The sequence below is a fragment of the Tenrec ecaudatus genome, chromosome 13, assembly GCF_050624435.1.
Source record: "Tenrec ecaudatus isolate mTenEca1 chromosome 13, mTenEca1.hap1, whole genome shotgun sequence".
Lineage (NCBI taxonomy): Eukaryota > Metazoa > Chordata > Mammalia > Afrosoricida > Tenrecidae > Tenrec > Tenrec ecaudatus.
This window is the reverse complement of record NC_134542.1, coordinates 115,580,449-115,603,645: the sequence shown is the minus strand read 5'-3', so window position 1 is coordinate 115,603,645 and position 23,197 is coordinate 115,580,449. Positions and strand designations below refer to the sequence as shown.

The window sequence follows — 23,197 nt, the reverse complement described above, 5'->3', positions numbered from 1 at the left end:
TTATAAAAGCTGTAAGAGCCCGTAATAAAATGATCTTAAAAAAATAAACATTCAATTGACTATTAGCTTAGGTATCAACACAAAATTTCAAATTTCTCAGGGAGAGTGGATGAAGTAAAAAGCTGTCCTCGTTTATTCAATTATCAACAATTCTTCCCAAATGTCTTTTTATTACAACCCAACAAGTAAAATACAAGCAATTATTCAGGAGTTTAAAAACAACTTCCTTTGCTCGCCCCTCTGATGAATCATTTCCATAAAATCCCCCCTATGCCCTAGCTTAGCATGAAAGGGCAGGTTACCTTGGGTTTAAACTGTCGTGCAAAGAGAAGGTACCTCCTGATATCATCAAGGGAATAGACACGATCGATAGAATCTTCAATTCTTGAATGCAAGTCGACTATTCGTCTGGCAATAGCATAATCTATAACCTAATTCCAAAAAAAGAAAATCACTGGTCAATCACAAAAATACCTATTCTAGGATCAAGTGGGAAGAGAATGCTTTGAAAATGATGATGGCGGTATATGTGTGAATATGCTTGACACATTGGGAGGAATAATGGACTGTGATGAGATGTAAGAGCCCCCAATAAAAGTATTTTAAAATAAAGAAAAGAAGACCATCTATTCCAGACTTCCCAAAGCAATGAGAAATGAGGCAGACAAGTGCTAATCCGCCACTGAAGGAAATTATTAAGGGGCACTAATTCCTGAAGGGCAGTTTGGCAATAGCTTGATTTATTTAAAATTTTAATTTTAATGTGCATAGTTTTGCTCCCCTCTAGGAACATCCCTAACGGAAGTGTGCTGAGAAGCACAAATACCTGTGGTGGGAGGTCCTGTCATTTTACAGGAAAGCAATGAGGTTCGGGAGCTAATTATGTTGTCTACGTCACAGTAAGCATCAGAGCCTAGTTTTGAACCGTCTAGATTTAGAGTTGATGTTCTTAAGGTATTTTGTTATTCGTGAATACATGTAAGATAAGCATCCCAGAATATCTGTATTGTCCCACTGGAGAGAGAAAAACATACTAAAACACCAAAAACCAAAAGGGGCAAAAATGTTCTCATCTACTGCAGTCGCAAGTCAATCCAAATCCACAATGACCCCACAAGGCAGAGCAGAACTGTCCTTTTGGGCTTCCCAGGCCGTCGTACACCTGTACGGGAGTATAGTCCATCTTTGTCCTCAGAGTGGCTGGTGGGCGGTTTGAACCTTGCGATGAGCAGTCCACCAGGCTACACACTACCCCGCCATCAGGTCCCACATCCAACAAAAGCCCAACTCACTCCAGACAACATTCACCACCACTGAGTCAATCCTGACTCAGAATGACCCCACAGGACAGGGTAGACTGCCCCTGCGGGGTTTCTGAGACTGTAACTCCTTCAAGTGACTGGGTTGCTGAATAAACCCTTCACCCAGTTCCATGCCGTGGAGAGAAATGAGAAGTCAGTACACACGTGTTCATCAACTCTTCAGCTGGGTCTCCCCCAACCTGTCACACTGAGTCACTCAAACGGGAAACAAAAGGAGGCTGCGAGGGACAGGCCAGGCGATTACCTCATTGCATTCATCCACCAGTATAAAGAAGAGATCGAATCGGGACATGATGGGGGCCGACAAATTGATATTCTGTTTCAACGATTTTGCCCTGTCATAGTGGCCACCGACTGGGTTTGCTGCTGCCAAAATGGATGTCCGGGCATTCAGTGTCGCCTGCCCAAAAAAAAATCATAACAGGTTTAAAAAGACATCTGGACTCACTGACAAACACATGACAAAATGCCCAATCTCACTTATAATTAAACCCAAATCTAAGTATCAGCGGTTTTTTTTAAAAAAAAAACAAACCAATTGGGTCATCACAATCAAATGATGTACCCATTAAACCAGCAAATCTTCACGTAGAATTTGTTTCCCAGCTAGACATATGAAGGTGTATTTCCAATGATATTTATGCTGAAATCATTTACGAGACAGAAGACTAGAAATGATTCTGAAGAGCATAAAATGGAATACCATAAAGTGATGAAAAACCCAAGTCCAATGTGCTGATATGGAAAAATTGCCAAATTAAAATTAGGAAGTTAAACGAGCAAGATGCAAAATACACACACACACACACACACACACACACACACACACACACACACACACACACACACACAGATTTCTATAGGAAATATTCCCCAAAGAAACAAATTTTGGGTAGCTATTTGGTTGGGATTATAGGAAAGATTATTCTTTTTTATTTAAATTTCATAGGAAACTATTTAAATTTTTCTTAACAATTTGAACATTTAGATTCTCTTTAACATTAGTTATCACACTGAAATTAGTGCTCCCAAGTGTAAGCACTATTAAAGAAGAAAAACTCACTGACAACAGTCCACTTTGACTCACAGAGACTGAAGGACTGCATAAAAGTGCACCTGTGGGTCGTCGGAGACTGTAACTCTCCAGGGCGGTACAAAGCCTCATCTTTCACCCATGAGCTGATGGTTTCGAGCTGCTGATCTTGTGATTAGCAGCCCAATGCAGGACCCACTATGCCAATGGTTCTCAACCTTCCTAATGCCATGATCCTTTAATACAGTTCCTCATGTGGTGGTGACCCCCAACCATGAAATTATTTTTATGTTACTGTAATTTTGCTATATTTATTATGAATCAGGCAACCCCTGTGAAAAGGTCATTCGCCCCAAAGGGGTCGTGACCCACAGGTTGAGAACGGTTGCACTAGGCCAGCAGGGCTACATTTTACACTAACTAGTATCTACTAGTTGGTTGGGTTACTAACGCTCAAGGCTGTATTTTCCATTTTAATGAGCAGTATTACATGGTAACGCCGTGCATTTATCATGCAAGTGAATCTCTTCTCACATTAACCCACAGAGCTCGGGATAGACCGAGACACACCAACCTTCACTCCTGCTTTGGTGATGGAGATGGTCTGTTGTTCCATAGCTTCATGAATAGCAACTTGATCCCGAATGTCCATCTTATCAAATTCATCAATACAACACACTCCCTGTAACCAGACAGACAAAACAAATGGTCTTTTAGTTATAAGAGAGCAACGGTGCAAACTCACAGTCCGCTACCACCGAGAACACTCTCTAGTCTCTAAGCAACGGAAGAATTCCTAACTCCCTCTAGTAGGGCAAGAAAGAAGGCTAATAAGCAGAGCGAGAAGGACCACCGACAATGGCTGACTGCTCCGCTCCTCGCTCAATGCTGACAGACGTTATCTGCTCAACATTCTCTGGACTAGCCAACTCAATGAGTTATTTATGGGCAGTCATCTGAATGAGCCCAGGTCTTAAGACTCTCTAGCCCAAGTTTCCTCCATTGTGACAGGAGGTTCTTCTCCTTTAGCCAAGTCAGCACACACCTTCTGTAGGGATTTTATGTTTTGGATGGTTACTGCCACCAGTCAATTCCAACTCATAATACTGTATGCATGCGTAGAACTCCCCTTTGGGTTTCTGAAACTTTACATCTTTATGGGATCAGGGAGTCCCATCTTTATCCTACAGAGCCACTGGTCAGTTTGAACTGCTAACCTTGCGATTAGTAGCTCAATTCACACCCACCCTGCCCCCAGGGCTCTTCAGGGCACCTCTCATTTGGTGAAGGCCACCTCTGGCTGCACAGGTGCCTCACCACCCTTACAACCCGAGGCTGCAGTGTGGCATCCTGACTTATTTGTTCTTTGTGAGGGCAAACAGCCACTGAGTCAGCGGATGGGGCAGATGAGAAAGTACCACAGAGGCAACTCATTCTCCTCTTAAGAGCACCTTCTGGTTCCCCCAATCCTTGACATTTTATACGTTTTGTTGTTGCTGAGAATATACCCAGCAAAGCATCCCCTAATCAGGTTCTACATGTACACATCAGTGCCACTGATAGCCTTCTTAGATTGCCTGACCCTTTCCGCCCTTCTTTTGGGAGTTGTTCCTCTTCATTAAGTGATCACAAAACTCACCGCTCCCTAAGCTTCCTACCCAATCCTTCTCAGGACGCTGCTGTCATTTCTATGCCATCAACAGCTCTCAAAACAGCAGCGTTCAAGACAGAGCCCAATGACTGTCTGGTTTTAAGAAGGATATTTCTGATCGACCATTTTGATGTTTGTTAAACTAAGAGCTAAACTGAAAACATGGAGCCATTCACCGTATGTTGTCTTAACATCAGACCCGAGTAAACCTCCTTTCAAGAACCACCCTGGGTCACCCTGTTAAGAGGCAAAGGGATGGCAGAACACAATGACGACTATAAGCATGTACACAGACGACATGACCAGTGTGCATCCCTGAGTCAAACGTACATGCTCACGGAGAGGAACAAACGTAGCCCCCCCCCCCCACTCTAGCTGGCTGAGCCACGTTCACAAAGGGTGAGTGTCACGGTCGAAGAAGGAAATGCTGGGAAGTATTACTCACTTCCCATCTATGCCTAGGAAGCACTGATGAATGATAATCCCCATTAAAACGGTTGATTAGTAAGACTATGAATCACTTAGAATGATTTTTTAAAAACCCAAAAAGGACATCTTTTAAAGGGAAACTCAAAGTCCTATACTGACGGCATAGGAGAAACTTTTTTTTATATCCAATAGTTTAACGTGTTCTTACATTGTCAGCCAGCATCAATGCTCCAGCCTCAATGACAAACTCGTGAGACTCTTCATCTCGTACAACGGCTGCTGTTAAGCCAGCGGCGCTGGAAGCTTTCCCGCTGGTGTAGACAGCTCTTGGGCAGAACTCCTCCACGTGCCTGCCGACGTCATCAGACAGATACTCATTAACACAAGACTTTTCCAGGAATACCAGCTGGAGGTGCTCACAGCGCTCATTTAGTGACCAGAGGGGGCAGACCCACAGATAATTGCAGGGTTGTCTGAGAAATAGGTTGATGGGAGACCACCCACCACTCACTAAAAAGGATGGAATGGCTGTCCTTACATGGATAACGTTAAGAACATCCTACAGGTATTAGCACAAGACATTCATAAATACATACCACCTGTCACAGACTGAATGGGTAAAGATCTGAATAGGAAGCATTGTTTCATAGGCTTTATACTGAAATTTCATTAAATACATTCTCGTCAACGGTAAAAAGATGTTAATACATGTCCAAAGCCCACTGGCTTGGAGTTGATTCTGACTCATAGTAACCCTTATGGTTTCTGAGACTGTACATCTTTATGGGTACACACAGCCTTTTCTTTCACCCAAGAAGTGACAGGTGGGTTTGAACTGCCAACATTGTGATTAGCAGCCTATCGCTTAACCCACAGCGCCACTAAGGCTCCTTTTATATGAGACAAAAACACCACCACCAAAACAAAAAAAACAACCAGGAAAAAAACAACACCTCACTGCCCTGTGTCAATTTCAGCTCATAGCAGCTGTAAGGAATTCTTTACAAGAGCAGGCTCATCGTTCTGCTGGAGAAAGTACTGGTAGCGTGACGCTGAAGACTGTGTGTCTATGTAACCCACGGTGTAACCAGGCACTGACGCCTGTTTCCATCCTATGTTAAGGAGCCCTAATCGATATTGGGAAATTGTTTGGCAATATCTATTAGTAAGGTCTAACAATCAGAGAATAAAGGAAAATTAGAAGTGTGATTTAGCACAGAAACACAGGTTGGTTTAACATGTGAAAATCAATCAGTGTACCATGTTGTGTGTGAAAGCCAGAGCCTATATTAGGCAAAAGCCTGTGAGAAAAGGAAACTTTGCTTATCTTCCACCAAAATGAGTGTGTGGCCTTGTGTAGCCCAAATAAGTTGTCCCGGGGGGTTCTAGCTCTCAAAGTTTCACTACATGTAACAAGAACCCCCTGACTACCAAGAGACGCAAATAAAGCACTCTACAAAATCCAACATCCTCTTATGCTAACAACACTCAATAGACCATGAGGGGAAGGAAAAACCTTCAATCCGTCAACGGACGTCCATGAAAAATCTGTAGCTAGCACCACAACTCAAGAGTGAAAGGCTCAGTGTTTCCTAAATGATTCAGTTTAACTTTGTATTGCAGACACGAGGCAGTGCAGTACATCAAGAAAAGTAATAAAAAGGCAAATGACAAAGAAGTAAAATTCTATTTATGGTTGACATGATAGAGCATATGAAAAGCCCTTTAGAATCTACTTCAAAAAAGCTGTTGCAAGTCTTAAGTGAATTTATAAAGGCTGCACGATACAAGCTCAACATGTAAAACTCAACTGGCACTATTATCTACCAACAGATACTCAGAAACGTAAAAAAGAAAAACACAGAAAAAGTTCATAAAACAAACACTCCCAGCAAGATAAAAATTCTATGTAAAGTAGTGTGCAAAACCACAAACTACTTTAAGAATAAGTTTACCCTTGACTAACGGGCTTGGTGCCGAAGGCTGGGCAGTGTTTGTACACAGATCACGCAGTCAGGGCCACTGAGCGCCACCAACAATAACAAATGTGAAGGAACTTGTACAGTGAAATTACAAAGGTTACGTGGAGAGCACTTAAATAAACGGGATGATATCTCATTCCCGAATTACAAAAATCAGTATTATTAAGATGGCAATCCTCCCTAAATTAATCCATAGATTTAATGCAATCAAAGTGTGGGCTTTGGGGGGGGAGGAAATTGAGAGCTCGACTTAAAATGGCTCCAATTACAATAAAATACTTAGAAATAAAAATGAACAAGTACTAAATTTACTCTGAAAACCTTGTTGAAAGAAATTAAGGAAAATCTGTGATGGAAAAAGCATCTGATGTTTACAAATGAAAGTACGTAATACCGTAAAAGTGCCAATGTTCCTCAAATTGATTCACAGATTCAATAGAATCTCTATCAAAATTCCAGCTAATGTTTTGGTTTAAATTGATAAACTGATCCCAGAACTCATATATATGTTGAAGGAAGCAAGACTAGCCAAATAATCTGGAACAAGAACTGCGCTGGAGGATCTTCACTTCCTGATGTCTGGAAAGAAAGCCAAGTCGACGGCTCACAGACATACAGTTTAACTGAGCAGAATTGAGAGTTCACATGCAGGTCCTCACATTACTGATTTTTGAGCATCGAACTTCGCTAAGGTCAGGATATTCATCAAGAAAGAAGTCTTAAAAAAAAAAAGGAAGAAAAATAGTCTTAACATATTGTGTTGGGGTTGGGAGAGGGACAGCAGAGAAGGGGGGAAGGGAGGCTCCAGATAGGGCAAGATATGACAAAATAACGATGTATAAATTACCAAGGGCACATGAGGGAGGGGGGAAAGGGGAGGGAGGGGAAAAAAAAGAGGACCTGATGCAAAGGGCTTAAGTGGAGAGCAGGTGCCTTGAGAATGATTGGGGCAGGGAATGTATGGATGTGCTTTATACAATTGATGTATGTATATGTATGGATGGTGATAAGAGTTGTATGAGCCCCAATAAATTGCTAAAATTAAAAAAAAAACATATTGTGTTGGGACAATGGGATAAGCATACCACAAAGAATGAAGTTGCACCTCCTCAGGCCATAGGCAAAGGTCAATTTAACTCTTCCTATGTGACAAAACAGGACCCCATTAAACATAAAAGCTTCAGTGCTTCTGCGATACCATGTGAAAGAGGGTAGACTGTCCACAGCATTGGTGGAAACATTAAAATCCTATCTAATCTGAATGGGATTTGAAGATCGGATGTAAAAAGAACACTAAATCCAACTAAAATATCGGGTAAGAACGTGAAGATATTTTCCAGATACACAAATGTAAGTGCGTAAGATACTGAACATCAATCAGAGCTATTGGAGAAATTCCAAACAAAACGACACGGTTATCACCTCATATGCACCAGAATGCCTATGATAAAGAAGACAGACAAGGATGGAGAGTAACTCCAGTCCTCATCCATTATTTGGGGGACGTAAAGCGGTGTAGCTGCTTGGGAACACGGTAAGACAGCTCCTCAAAAGGCTATTGATTTACTGTATGTTCCAGCAAATCCACACCCAAGAATTCTCCCGCAGAGAAAAGGAGTCTGCCAATGTAAAACGCGTACAACTTTATGACAACATTACTCTTATCAGCTGATGAATGTGGTTTTATCCATAGTCAGGAATACTACATGCTAACAAAAAGAAATGTATTTAACCTAACACGGTTATGTATTCAGCAGTCTTAACTTCCGCCCCCTCACTGAAAGCAAAAGACACAGAGCATCGCCAACCACACGCATCTTTTCTCTCTCATACTCATTCAGGAAACACTTACTTGAGAAACTGGCTCTTGGCTGTACTTGGGTCACCAACAATGCAAACATTTATGTCCCCTCGAAGAGAGGTCCCTTCCCCTGTGGTCTTTGGGACACCACCAAAAAGCATCAGCAGCACACCCCGTTTTACTTCATCATTGCCTGAAATGAAACGAAACGACAGGAAGGTAAGTGATTTCACCAGGAACTACAAAGACAAGCTTAACAATCATCAAATGATCAGAGCGTTGAAGCAAAGCTCACAAGATTGGGAGTAAAAATACCTTGACCCTAGTTCTGTGAACTTAGAAGACACTGCTCTAGAGCAGGGGTCCTCAGACTTTTTAAACAGGGGGCCAGTTCACTGTCCCTCAGACCAGTTGGAGGGTTGGACTAGAGTTTAAAAAAAAACCAAAGTGAACAAAACAAATGGGACAAAAACTCTCTGCGGGCTGGATAAATGTCCTCGGCGATGTGGCCCGCGGGCCATAGTTTGAGGACGCCTGTTCTCAAGTCTTCATGCACACTACAGGTGTCATTGGTGCTGACGACCAAAATGTCAGTAGTTCAACTTTTGGGGCAGTTCTACTGTCCTATAGGATTGCTGAGTTGGAACTGACTCAACAGCAATGGGTTTGCTTTTAAGGCTGTGTGCTCTCACTGAAGCTTGCAAGCCTCGGGAACCCCATATAGGGTGGTAGAATTAGAACTGACTCAGCTGTAGTGGGCTTTCCTAAGGCCTGGTCCGCAGTGACGTAGCCGTACTGCAGCCTACCACGTCTTCCAGCCATTCCATCACAAGTAACCAGTTTGAGGAACTGTACCATGGCTTCTTTCTTTTGTCTCACCCACAGCGACCAACATTGAATAAATTCGTGCTGGTTGAACTACTGCAGCTTAGGTACGACACCAAACGGAATTCAAGCTGCGTCTAACAGCTCATGAATCCAATGCAAGAAGAAAACGGTTTTAAAAGAGAACATTCTAGCTTTGGAAGTGTGCTATTGAACACTTTTCTAAACTAATTGTTATGAGTTGTGCATATCACCAATATTCTAAAAAAAATTTAATCTATTCCACAAACAAAACTTCTGTCATAACCTACAAAACAAAATGTGTTATGGTACGGGGGCTTTAAAATGTTCACAAAGTCTTCAACACTCCTTCTACCTTCAAGAGATGCAGCTTAATTTAACGCTCCCCTCCTTGAGTGGGCTCAAGTTAGGTCCTGCCTAGTTCAGAGAGGAGCTGGCCCCAGCTCGAGAAAACATGGCATCTCCTCCCTCGACCATCGAGCGACAGAGGTCAGCCCTGAAGACACAGTGTGGGCAGTGCGGCTGCTCTGCACAGGGAGCACACAGACCAGCAATGGCAATCCCGAAAGTATCCCACTGAATCTGGGCCAGCACTTGGCACCTCATCTGAACTGGTTGCGGGGTGGTCACAAAGGTCAGCCGATGGACCTGGGACTATTGACATGCTTTTTCTTTGTCCCTTTCTTTTTAATGTCTATTTATGTAAGATAGGACAAACCATCTCAAGGAGACAGAAATGGGGGACTGACGGGTCAGTGGGCATAGGAGGGGAGGACACTGGGGGAGAGGAACAGTGAACCAACATGGCAGGGACAGGGGAATAGCAAGGGACCTACAACTGACAGTGAGGCGGGTGTAGTGTCCCTGGTGATGATTATCAAGTGAAATGCACCCAAGAGGAATTACTGAAAGGCAACCGATGGGTGAACATGATTGGGGGGCACGAGGACAAAAAAAGAAATAGAGGAAACAACTAAAGTAAAAATTATGTAATAGGTATAAATATAGATATGTATATATGCAAAGGTACAAATATATAAAGTATATTTATGCGTACATTTATTTATATATGTATGTATATGTAAATAAACACAATAAGGAAGCAGATGGGACTTTAGGGTTCTACTTAAATCCTACCTCAGTACAAGAACTGTTTGTTCCAATAATGTGGCATTGTATGATACCAACCCTCCCGACATGAACAGGTATTAGAAACTTAAAAACAAACAATCACACTAACGTGAATATAGGCAAGGTGGAGACCCAAAGCCCACCTGTAAAATAATGGGACAGTCCCTCACAGAAGGGCCACATGGAAAGGACGATATATCCAGGGTGCAGTAGAACACTGCTGAAACGCACACCATCTCCTAGTTCTTAAAACTTCCTCCTCCCACTATTATGGCTTTAGTTTACTTCACTAATCTTGCTGGACCTGGAGATCTTCCAATGCACAAAATTCAAGATACCATATAAGCTCAAGTATAAGCTGACCTGAATATCAGCCGAGGCACCTAATTTTACCACAAAATCTGCATTAAAATGTGCTGGAAAACTCGGCTTATACAGGAGTATATACGGTATGTAAACCCCTCAGAAACAGAAAGGAGAATAATGACTCTCTGAAGATACTGGGAAGGGTGTGTGTGTGTGTGTGTGTGTGTGTGTGTGTGTGTCAGAGAAACTGATAGCAATAACTGTATAACCCCACTTGAAGGGAACGAACATCAGAATTTTAGGTGATTTGATACACAGAATGGTAGAAGCTATGGCAAAGAAAACAATAACATATATTGAGGTTTCAGAGCGTGGTAGGGTGGGAGAGGATAAAAAGGAGTTGATATCAAGTTCAAGAAGAAAATGTATTGAAAATAATGAGGGCAGCAAATGTACAATTATGCCTGATCTAATGGAACTATGAATCGTGACACAATCTATAAGAGCTCCTAATACAATGTTAAAACAAAACAGGTCTTGCTTCTAACAAACAGAAGACCGTGGAAGTAAGATGCGTGACTTCTGACTCTCTCTTGAGAGGCATTTCATGACACTCCCTTCCTTGCTTTGCTCTATGGGGTCAGTGGCTCTAGAAAGCCAGCTGACACATTGTTCGACTCAGTTTATGAGAAGACACTTGAACATTCAAAAGGATTAAGGCAAAAGATTTCAGTTCAGCTTCACTGATGAAATACAAAAAAAAAATATCTTAGAGAAATATCCAAACCCTGAGTTCTTGTCATAACTTCAAGTGAGTGCAGAAGACAAAAATGGAAGTTTTGAGGGTAAAGAATGAGAATTCTAACACACAAGGGTTTCATTAAGGACTAACAGTGAAGGTAAGAAATGCAAGAGACTGCCAAAGGTTTATGCATTATAAAAGTAACCACGATACACATCTCCATCCTGAAAGTCGAGAGTGAAACAAAGCCAGGAGACTGATTAGCCAAGTGGAATCCACGCAAGGGCAGTCTCGGCCGAGGGCCTTGGGAAGCCCATACAGAAGGCACTTACCCAGCTGACTTGAGTGTTCTAAGAAACCACGTGATACTTGTAACCATTACATGACTTTAATTTCAATTTTTTGCCACAAATGGATAGAAGTCTTACCATGTATGGTAGGGAAGAGACTGGTACACAGATTGTGATATAGATTTTTATCTTGACTCATTTCAAACACTTTCTCCCACTCCTTGACAGTCATTTGGTTCTTAATGCTCTCAGCCGTCTGTTCCTCATCTCGGAGCTCTTTCCCTCCAAACTAAGGGGCAGTTGAGAAAGGGAAAGAGTCTTAGAGTACAAGTCGTCAAAATGTGACAGAGAAGGAAATTCACAATAAACAAACTATAGCCTGGGAGACTCAATCCAGCATCTCTTGACTACAAAGGCATAAAAATACATAAAAACCCCCAAACTAAATAATCAAGGAACTTAAAGGTTTGTCATTTGTGCAGAGAATTAAAAAATACACAAAGCTCCCACCAAAGTTTAGTAAAGCTTTCTAAATGAATCGGAATATGCCAGAACAGAATGTTAATCACTGGTATGAAGATGCAAACGGACTTCCAGGAGAATGTCCACCCCTTTCTCCTAATACTGGCATGAATTTCCAAAGTCTTTGTTCGGATCACTGCTTCGCCACTCAGGACACAGAATCAACTATGGTGGGGGCGGGGGGGGGGGCGCTTCAAAAAGTTCATGGGAAAATTCTGTTATCTTTTAATTTTTTCATGAACCTTTTGAAGCCCCCTTGTGTATGATGACATCAGGAGTTCAAGGGTCCATGACTCCCACAAAGACTTTACTTCCTAGATTTTTAAGCTGTCTTTGCACTTTCTGCAGGAGAGTGTGCTATGGTTCTTCTGAAAATAAGCAAGATTATTTGTAGTAATACATCTAAGGCACTGAGCTCTTAGTATGAAGCAGTAAGACGTCCTCAAGGTAAGAAACGACTTGACTTTTAAGTTTCAAGACTCAAACCTTCCACCCACTCCTCTACTGTCATTATCAATTAGTTCTATCAGCTCTTCTGGAAACCTGTAATTGTGAGACTGTCTCACGGGCGAGCTGGTTCTCAACCTTGACCATTTTATTCTAAGATCACTCACCCGTGGGTTGGTTGCAGCCACACTGCAGGCCAGAAAGACGAGCCTGTAGGAAAGGTCTCTGACTCCAAGGGCCCGGAGGCCTCGGATGCCTTCTGTCTCATAGCCGTCCACACCACCAACGCGGGAGTCCGTTTCCGCACGCGCTCCTGCAACAGTGGACAACAGGCTGTTTGACAGGGGCCTCTAACGTATGGGAGGTGCTAAGAATAAAAGTACACTGGTACATATGAGGGTTGGAGGTACAGGGAATCCAGGGTGGATGATACCTTCAGGACCAAGGGCGTGAGGGACGATGCTGGGAGAGTGGAGGGTGAGTGGGTTGGAAAGGGGGAACTGATTATAAGGAGCCACATGTGACCTCTTCCCTGGGAGAGGGACAGCAGAGAAGGGGGGAAGGGAGACCCCGAATAGGGCAAGATATGACAAAATAACGAGGTATAAATTACCAAGGGCATATGAGGGAGGGGGGAAAGGGGAGGGAGGGGAAAAAAAAAAAAGAGGACCTGATGCAAGGGGCTTAAGTGGAGAGCAAATGCCTTGAGAATGATTGGGGCAGGGAATGTATGGATGTGCTTTATACAATTGATGTATGTATATGTATGGATTGTGGTAAGAGTTGTTGGAGTCCCTAATAAAATGTAAAAGAAGAAAAGAGAAAATAATGATTAGGGCAAAGACTGTACAGATGTGCTTTATACAATTGATGTATGTATATGTATGAACTGTGAAAAGAATTGTATCAGCCCCAATAAATTGTTAAAAAAAAAAAAAAGTCCATCAAATAAATGAAACCTACAACTCCTAAGATTTCTTTTTCTTACTTTCATTGGGGGCTTTCACATCTCTTATCACAATCCATACATTCATCCAGTGTGTCAAGCACATTTGCACATGTGGCCAGCATCATTTTCAAAGCACTCTCTTCCCACGTGAGCCACTGATATCAGCTCCCCAAATCCTATGATTTCATTTGGACTTATTCTCAGCATACGTCCTTGCGTACGCTCATCAATAGCTAAGATAGGGAATATTCACGGAGAAAACCCACAGGCTGAGCAGCTGAGCAGCAGTGAACTCTGGGCCACAGATGACCCACCTGGTGTGCTAAGTTTGGAGACGTCAGGCACAACGATCAGCGTCCCCGTGAAGTCACACTTGTCACCGGCTTGAGCGGACTCCACAGCCTCAGCCCTCAGGATCACCTCTAAACTGCGGGGGATGCTCCCCCGAGGAAGCTCAGCTTGGGTCTCCTGAATACGAACCTGTACAGATAAACGGCCAAGAGTGAAAAGAGACTCCTCTCAAAGGTGACCTAAGCCAAGGGCCGCAGACACTGACATGTTCTAAATCACTGGTCGGAGCAGACTTTGACATGTGTCAACATTAGTAGTTGAATTCGGTGATTATATTTTCTTTAAAAAAACAAAACCATCACTTTTACTCTCATTAAAAAACACTGCTGCGAAAAAAAAAAAAAGACGAAAAAACCCCCACTGCTGCCATTGCACAGTATGAGACTCGGGAAGGGGAGAAGGAAACAGGCTGTGGGCCTAATGGCCTCCATAAACTAGTCCCACCAAGACCACGAAACCAGAAAAATCAGCACCCAGCTCCCCTTACTTAGCATTCTGACCCAATGGATGGATCCTGGTCAAAAGGAGCAACAGAACCTGAACTTTAAATTGGTAATGAAAACCAGACTTACTGGACCCACCGACACTAGGGAACCTCTTAAATCTTAGTGCCAGGAAAAATAAACTTTAGACCTAGAATTGAAATAGTCCCATGTTGCCATTGTTCAATTGTAACAAAAGTTAAACCAAGGTAACAAGGAATGTCTGCCTGGAAAACAATAATTTTGTAAGAATCATCTGTAAGAGTTTGAACTGACATTTCCTCTGGAAGAGACACAGCCTACATGAAAGGTAACAAACTGTAAGTGGCAGCAGCTAGAATGGCACGGCATGAGGGGCATTACCAACGTCAGAGCTGTTCACCGAGACACTGCCAGTGGATGCAGGTATATTGCCAACCGAAAAGAAATAAAACGTACCATTTCCTTTTTCACTGTTCAAAATGTATCTCTCTTTTCTGTGTCATCTCCTCTTAAGAGTATACTCTCCCACAAAATATTCAAATTGTGTGCAAGACAGAAGTTCCCCGTCTCTTACCAAATTGCCCTTTAATCCTCCAATTTGGCTCCTTTGCCTCAACCATGACAATTGCTGACAAACATCAAGTTCATCCTGGCTGGGCCCTTCAGTCATGCCTCTCTGTTCCTCACCACCAGCTTGAAGTTTTATCCTAATAAATCACTCCTTCCTTACGGAATTCTTAATCACCAGTTGACAGTAGTCGGCTAATCTTTTGATAAACACATTGTCAGTCTGTTTCAAGTTACCATTTATGGGCTAACAATTTTGTGACGTTTACATTAAGAGTTTGTGACTTAAATCCACATCTTGATGCATGACTTTTTTTTAAATAAAGTTAGTTTAACATTGTCTAAATAAACTGGTTCAAAAGTCTAGGTGTGAATTATTGCCATGGGTTGGAAATTACCTTTTGAAAATCAACAAATCTTGATTTGTTTGTATCTAGCAAGAATCTCCTCCTATTGGCACAAACGGGATTTCGGCAGATGTTTGGTGGTGTATACTTAAATTGCTGCTCTACATCCTTAATCACCGTCTGGCAGTCCAAGCACAGGAAAGTCCCACTGACGAGTTCTGGGTGAACTGGGTGAGTTCGGACAACCTGCCCACTGATGCGCGTGAGCAAACCAATTCTGGACGAAGTGAGTTCTCGAATTCTGTTGAAAGACATTTGTGCATTAGTAAGCCTCCATTTCTCAAGGAAGAAAGTCCTGCCATCTTAATGAGATGGTATTCAATGATCATTAATGCTTGGTAAGCAACAACAGAGGTGAGACATTCTTTGGACTCCCCCACACCAGCTATTTACTGACTGTGCTACTCCCTATATTATTTAAGAGGCATTCACAGCAACTGGGTGGATGCGCAAGTATAAAGAACTAAATAAAAAACACGAAGAACTTGGAAAATTAAAGATACTATTTCCCTTACCCCGCCCCAGTTAAAATGTCTATAGCATCAAGAGTTGAGGACTGCATAGGAAATACTTCCTACTAAGCTGACGAAAAAACAGATCATAACATTTTGCACTAGTTTTAAAATTCTATGTATTTCTTTGACTCAACGCATCTACTTCTGGAATGTACTGTGTATATCATTGGAATGTGAAACAGATAGCGTCCTTTCTAAAACATTGCTTAAAAGAGAAAAAATAATCTAGGTCTGCAACAGTTGGGGATTGGTTAAACTGTTTAACGCAATACCATGAAAATACTTTGATTGATGAGTATTTCCCAGCTAAGTATTGAATGATACAGCTAAATGACAAAACGAAACGAAAAAACAATGACCTGGAGCGATCAGTTAGGCATTGGCTGATTAACTGCAAAATCAGGGGTTCAAGCACGCCAGCTGCTCCGTGGAAGAGAAGGCTGTCCTGCTCCTACAAACCCTATAGTCTGAGGTTAATAATGAATCGAAATAGGGTCTGGCTTGGTTCATTATTTGGAATGATTCCTGGTAGTCTAAAGGTAAAAGCACTCAGCTGCTAACCAAAAAGTTGGCAGTTTGAACCGATGCACCAGCTGCTCTGTAGTAGAAAGATGCTCCAGTCTGCTTTTGTAAAGATTAGTTTTGGAGACAAGGGCAGCGTGTGTCAGGAGCTGTCCCGCCTGCCAGTGGTCTGGCAGGGTCTCGACTGTTCTCCCTTCCTCCCCGTCCTCTTCCTCCTTCCTCCGGGGTGAGTAGCGCGAGGCGGTGCGGAGACCCGGGTCCCCAACTGTCTCAACCCCTCCAGGAGCCGGCTGGCCACGTGACCCGGGTGCGTCACGCTTGTGCCAGACTAGGCCTCTAGTGCATGCCCCCGGAGGGCCGCACCCCAAGGCTGCACCTGGCATTCCCGCACATTGGCTCCCAGACCACAGCCAGTCTTTGCTCTGAGCCTCAGTTTCCCCAGCCTTTGAAGCAGTTCCATCTTGTTCTACGGGGTCACTATGAGGTAGGATCAACTCGAAGGCAGCAGGCTTGGTTTATGCTATTTGGCACATTCTTAAGATAGGTTTCAGAGACAAACAAACAAGAGACAGGCTCTTACTTATGCGTGGTGGGCAGGTCTTGGAATGAAACATAAAAGTCCTTGGCAAGAGGGATTTCTTTGCGGTCTTTGACAAAGGTTTTCAAGGCTCGACAAAGATAAGGGTAGACTCTGAAAAAGAAGCAAACACAAAATCAACTACCACCTTTTAAACAAGGTCTCCTTCCCTTCCCATGCTTCCCAACAGCTGAGACCCAGCAAACCTGCAGCCCTAACCTTCATCGAGCCCGGGTCTGAGAGCCCTTTTCCATCTTCTCTTACCCCACCCCTAAGAGATCCAAGATAACAGAAACCGCAGAGACACAATGCCACACCGCACTAGCTCATCTCTTTAAGCACCCTTTAGCACCCACACTCAGCCCATTCCTCGGCCCAAGCCAGCCCGAGACAACTCGGGCTTTCTCTGGTTATGTTTATGCCTGCCACGACACCTTCTGGTTTGGTGGCAAGGCCTATTATCATGGTTCCTTTCATGCTTGATTGCTAAGCAGTAGATGAGTACAGGGTGAGAGGAAATGCCTTTTTTTGACTGCTCAGATGGTGTGTATGCACCTCTTCTCTCGGTAAGTATCAAGAGCTTCCGCAGTTCGCTTTGTGGCAAGCAGTGGAACCTGCAAGTCCTCTGAAAAATCAGCTCTCTTTAGGAGACAAAACTGCTGCCTGGCCTGTGCGTAAGGCATGGGTACAAGTGTTTCTTAACCCCAAGTCCTGCTTTCTACCTCCTTCTCACTGGGGTCTGCTTTTCCGGGTGCACACCTTCACAATGAACTCTGCTTATCCTGCCGACCATTCCTGATAAGGACTATGCCCACTTACCCTTGGGTCTTTTCTCTTCCAAAGCTATCTACAATAATGTTTAATCTGAGTTTGTTTACACAAAATTGTGTATTTAAAAAACATTACACATGCACACAGATTAGTGTATAGAACACTTCCTGCTATATATAGCCACAAAAAACGGAATGTATGTTACTAAATATGAAGGGGCTTCAAAAAGCTTATGAAAAAAATGGGATTGGTGGAGGGAATGTGGGGTAGAAAGGGGGAACCGATTATAAGAATCTACATATGGCCTCCTCCCTGGGGGAGGGGCAGCAGAGAATAGGGCAGGGAGAGATGTCGGACAGTGTAATATGACAAAATAATAATTTATGAATTATGAAGGGTTCATGAGGGAGGGGGGAGTGGAGAGGGAGGGGGAAATGAGCAGCAGATATTAAGGGCTCAAGTGGAAGGCAAATATTTGAGAATGATGATGGCAACAAATGTACGTATGTGCTTGACACAACGGGTGTATGTATGGATTGTGATAAGAATTGTACAAATCCCCAATAAAATGATTTTAAAAAAGAAAACATGGATTGATTTTAATTATTTTTTTTGGGAGGGGGGCAGTTGATTTTATTGATGACCTGTGCTCCATATTTTATTCATTCACCTATTGATGAATATTTCAGTCAGTTTGGAATTATTACAAATAAAGCTACCTTGAGCATTCATATACCCCCCCAAAAAAGGGGGGGGAACAGAAAGAAGTGGGAATGGAATTTTTCCATAAACCTCTTCAAGCCCCTTTGTATAATGTATACTGATGGTATTGCCAACAGAGATATCTTTCAGTCATTAAAGTTTACATTTTTCTTATGATTTTATCCTATTTCCATTTTCTAAATTATGCATGCTATTTTAATTTTAAATGTTAAGCTTAAAGAGGTGAAAGCTAACAACATTGCCACTGTGAAGATACCCAAAATGTTAAGTACAGCATCCACATACTACATATAGTTGTGTATACGCCGGGCTTTTCAGCACATTTTTATGGTAATAATTAGGTCTCCTGGCTGATATTCGGGTCGGCTTACACTCGAGTATATATGGTATATACTATTCAATGATATATTATGAATACTAAATACATAATATAAAGTGAAGTGTGGAGAAAACAGATTATGCTCAGCCATCAGAAAGATTTGCATCTGTGTTCTTAAAGGCTTGTCTTAAAATAAGCAAGTGAGGTGTCAATTAAGTTCCCATGGAAGAAGCACACCAGCGATGATAAACCATCCTTATTTGAGAGAGGGGTAGTATCAGTTACATTATGAACACTTGGTTTATAGACGGCAATGGATGAAAGTGGAAGTCCAACATCCATCGGCTTGCAGGGTCCACACGTGGACTAAGCCACTGCTGGATCCCCTCTGAGCAGAGTGAAGGGCTGTGCATAAGCTGGCTATTGAGACAGTGAGCACTGTAAAGTTCATTACGGCAGAGGTGGCTAGGTCCTAACATAACACCTTCTCATTTGATTTTCCTTTTGACTCACACTAAACTCGTTTCATCTCTTCTCAGTTCTTAATGCTGTTTAACTGAGGGTTTTCTGTTTGTCACTGTTGTTGGGTTTGTTGTTGTTTGTATGATTACCGGTGTGTGAAATCCAGGATAGGCGAATCTACAGAGACTGCAACTGGATTACTGATCACCAGGGTGGGGGGTGGTAAGGCCAGGGGAGGTTGGTGGAGAGTAGGACGCTAACAGTGAGTACGAGAGAAAGAAGAAAATGTCTGGAAACTTATTGTGGTGTGATTGCAAGATTTTTCTTAATATAACTGAACTAATAACTTAAACTATGATGTGTGAATGATATGCCAATAAAACTATTTAGAATTTTTGGGGAAAGCCATTTACACATGAAACTAACTCAGCTCTAGGAAGGCCTAAGGTAAGTGCAGGGCAGTACTAAAATGACAGACGGTTTCAAAGGGCATCCATTGGGAGGAAGCAATTGTGACAGCTCCTTCCTCAACAACACCCCCCCCCCCCCCCCCCCGGCTACCTATCTGAAGTACAGAGCATGGCACCATACCTGTAGAACTCCTCTTGAATGGTGGTGGAAAGCTGCTGGTTGAACTGTTCCAGATCCACAAAGCTCACAACCAACATGTTTCTCTCGGGACGGATTAGCTCCTCTGCTAGTTGCAAGTACTTTATTTCTCCATCACTGGTCTGGAATCTGTGGATACATGCTAGATCAGGTTAAACTGAAGAACCCAGAGCGGTAAAAAGCGGCAGCTGGATGCTGATTCAGTGTTGAAGACCACAGACTTCAGAGCCAGCAGGCTAAGGTTTAATAGTTCTGTAACTTAGGGAGAGTAACTCAGACCTTTAAACTGGTTCCTCTGCACTTCTAATTTGTTTTTGAGGACATTTCAACCCATCTCAGAAGATTGCTGTGAATAATATTATGTTAGTCTTTTTGTACAGTGTCTGCAACATGAAAACATTAGCTTTGGGGGCTTTAACTTGAAATTTCTGAAAAGGATTACTTTCCAATCTACTAATGTGCTTGGTTTTAGTCAAGAAAATGAAAAGCAAACCCTCTGCAATTGAGTTGATTAAGACTCAGAGTGATCCTACAGGGCAGAGTTGAACTGCTCCTTAAGATTGCCAATCTGTATGGGAGCTAACAGGCTCCTCCCCCACCCCCGTACCTCACCCCAACCCCCAAGGAGCAGGTGGTGAGTTTGAACCACCAATTTTATGGTTAGTCAGCAGCCCAACCCTGAACCTACAGTGCCACCAGGTCAAGAAACTGGTCAATATCCCCACATCCAACCTTCTGGGGAATTTTATAAAGTGAGGGCTAACTGAACTAAGAATCAATAAAAATAAAACCACAGAAAAGAGATGCTTTACTGTCCAAGACCTCACGGTCAATGAAAACCCATCTACACAGAGGTAACTAATGTCACTGACCAAGGCATACAGAAATTGTTAAACCAAAGCCTCATTTACTGTATAAACTTTCACCGAAACTCCAGTGCAATTTTACTTAAAATATGTGTATTAATCATGTTCTAATTCTTAAATATTTGTTAAATATATGGATCTATGTGCAAGACACTTGACAGATCTCCCTGAACCTGCAAATGCAGTGCTGCTTGCGCCCTAGGTCAAGCACAAAAGAGTAACTGGGGAAGAGAACAAAGATGCTCCACTAACGAGAGCAGCAAGAAAGGAGGCTCCATTAGTAACATGGATGCCAGATGACAAGGGCACCCAGCGAGGAGTCAGAGCATCTAACAGGTGGTAGTGGAACTCACTCTTGAAAGGTGTTTAAATTTTCAGAGGGAAACAAGGGTGACAGACAGGCTATGTTTGCAAACATGCAGCCAAGTCAATCAGAGAAAGGATGGAGTCAGTTGTAGATGACCACACTGGATAGGGGCACTATTCAATACACAATGGGAATAAAAGATTTTCAAGAAGAACTTGACTTTTTCCATCAACAATGTACAAGGACTACTTGTCATCACTGTCAGACACTTCTAGCCCGATGGTAAAGAGCATAAATGAGAACCTTTTTGATGTGGTTGCTAGGTAGGGCTGAAGGCAGGATATGCACTCAGGCTCGCTGCCTGAGAGGTTAATAAGGTTACTTAGAGAAATATGGCACTCTGAAACGATTAGAAAACCAATGAATGCTGCTGGAAAACGTTATGATGGCTTCACAAAAATGTTGTGTCTTTAGCTGGGCTTCGAAAGATGAGTGGCTGTCAGGCAAAGAACACAGCTTACGGTGGGGAAACATAAGCTATAGTTTTAAGTAGAAGGGCAAGTCAGAAAGTATTGCTACAAACCAACTAAAACTTTCAGTCAACAAAGCATCGAATCATGAGGTTATTGTTTTGTCATAGATTCTCTGGTGGTGTTTCCATCTCAAGCCTTCCCTGAACAATGCTGCCCTCTCCCTCTCCCAGCAGTTTAGCATCACACTCAAGGGGCAGGGCAGGGTAGGACTGCCCCTGTGAGTTTCCACGACTGTAACTCTCTTTACAGAAGTACTACACCCATCTTCGAGGAGTGTCTGGTGGTTTCTAAGTGGTGGCCTTCCAGTTAGCAGCTCAAGGCCATCACAGGGGGCTCAAACTGTGTTTCTTTTCAGTGTCCTCTGAGTCTGGGAATGAAAAGAAACCCAAATGGCAGGATCAGAGTTTTCCAGTGGATGGGTATGGTTTTGGAACGAAATTCTCATCAGATAGCCCTTGCTACCCTTGATGAATGAGGTCATCTATATTGCTTGTGATGGAAAACTTCCCTACCTGTTTTCTCACCAACAGTTTCCCTTAAAACTTCTCCCCAAGATACACTGTCCTGTGTCCTTTGAGAAAGATCTATTAAAATTAACCCCCCAGTCACCATAACCCAAAGCTGTCCTCCCTGCCTTGGAGATGACTGGCCAGAGTCCTATTTTTGATTGGGTCTCTGATCTGACAGCGCCATAAGGTGACGAAGACCAGGGCGTTGCTGAGAAAACTTGTCTGCAGCCATCCACCGGTCACAGAGACCGGGTTCAATTTGGTTTGTTTGGAGGAAACCTGTGCATGGGTTCACGGAAACCCGGCAAGGAATACTTTTTGACTTCCTCTGACACCTGAGATGTTCCCCAAGCCCTTACACTTGACCCTGCAGGCTGCAGTGTCCACTGTTCGAAGACGCCAATGGGAAGTGAGGGCAGCCTAGGAGCCTAGAAGGGTCCTCACACAAAAGAGAATGCGAGAAGATGGAAGCGAAGGGCGAGGGGATGCCGAAGGGCAGGCAGATCAAGGGATGTATTACGATTTCAATACGGGGCGAGCCTCCGTCCTGCCTCCACTTCAAACCCCGCAACATCGGCGGGACCCCCATAGCGCGCACCGCTCATTTCAAATCCACGGGCCCCCGTGGCCGCGGACGCCACGCTCCAACGCTAACCTCCGGGCCGTCTGACCCGCTGGGGGCGCTGCCAGGATCCAAGCACCTGGTTGCTTCTCACGACCCGCCGAGCCCGTGGCCGCACCGGCAGCCAGCGGCTAGACTCCCCCGGGATTCCCAGAACTAGCGGGCTTCGCTCCGGGCGCCGGGCGCCGAGCGACATTTCCTCTCGCGACCAGGCTCGTGGCATGCGCGCCGGGAACGGAGACCCCCCTTCTTCCCAGCGGCGCCGCTCCCTCGGAACCCAGGCTAGGGAAGCGCGGCCAGGTTCCGCCGCGAGGGGCGCCCGCCCAGCCCCAGGGCCCCGGCGCCGGCCGACTTACTCCTCCAGAAAGTCCAGGAACAGTTTCTGGCACTTCTCCGCCACCTCATCCCGGACTTCCAGGTGCTGAGAGCCGGCACTGGGCTCCGCCGCCGCGGCGAGGTCCATCACTACTCCGGGCTGGGGCGCAGCCGCCGCCACACGGGTTCTCCACGAGCCTCTGCTCCACGGATCCGGCGGCTTTGCGCGCGCCGCCGTCGCTTCCGCCTCGCTCGGACCCCTGGAGCCAATCGTGGCGCTGGAGCGCGAGGATTTCGCGCCAAAGCT

At 43.8% G+C, this 23,197-nt stretch overlaps 1 protein-coding gene across 1 annotated transcript in view; it reads right to left on the bottom strand.

The window, feature by feature from the left end:
- MCM6 (minichromosome maintenance complex component 6) overlaps positions 1-23,132 on the bottom strand; it is a 30,205-nt gene extending 7,073 nt beyond the window's left edge. Inside the window, exons 1-12 of the mRNA XM_075530027.1 lie at positions 22,932-23,132; positions 19,721-19,867; positions 16,858-16,968; positions 15,232-15,481; positions 13,766-13,931; positions 12,670-12,815; positions 11,672-11,822; positions 8,270-8,411; positions 4,644-4,785; positions 2,930-3,037; positions 1,567-1,722; positions 303-431 (exon numbers count right to left, since the gene is read on the bottom strand). Of these exons, the coding sequence (XP_075386142.1) occupies positions 303-431; positions 1,567-1,722; positions 2,930-3,037; positions 4,644-4,785; positions 8,270-8,411; positions 11,672-11,822; positions 12,670-12,815; positions 13,766-13,931; positions 15,232-15,481; positions 16,858-16,968; positions 19,721-19,867; positions 22,932-23,038 (1,755 nt within the window). The 5' untranslated portion in view covers positions 23,039-23,132. The remainder of the gene's footprint in view (positions 1-302; positions 432-1,566; positions 1,723-2,929; positions 3,038-4,643; positions 4,786-8,269; positions 8,412-11,671; positions 11,823-12,669; positions 12,816-13,765; positions 13,932-15,231; positions 15,482-16,857; positions 16,969-19,720; positions 19,868-22,931) is intronic.
- Between the last annotated feature and the right edge of the window lie 65 nt (positions 23,133-23,197).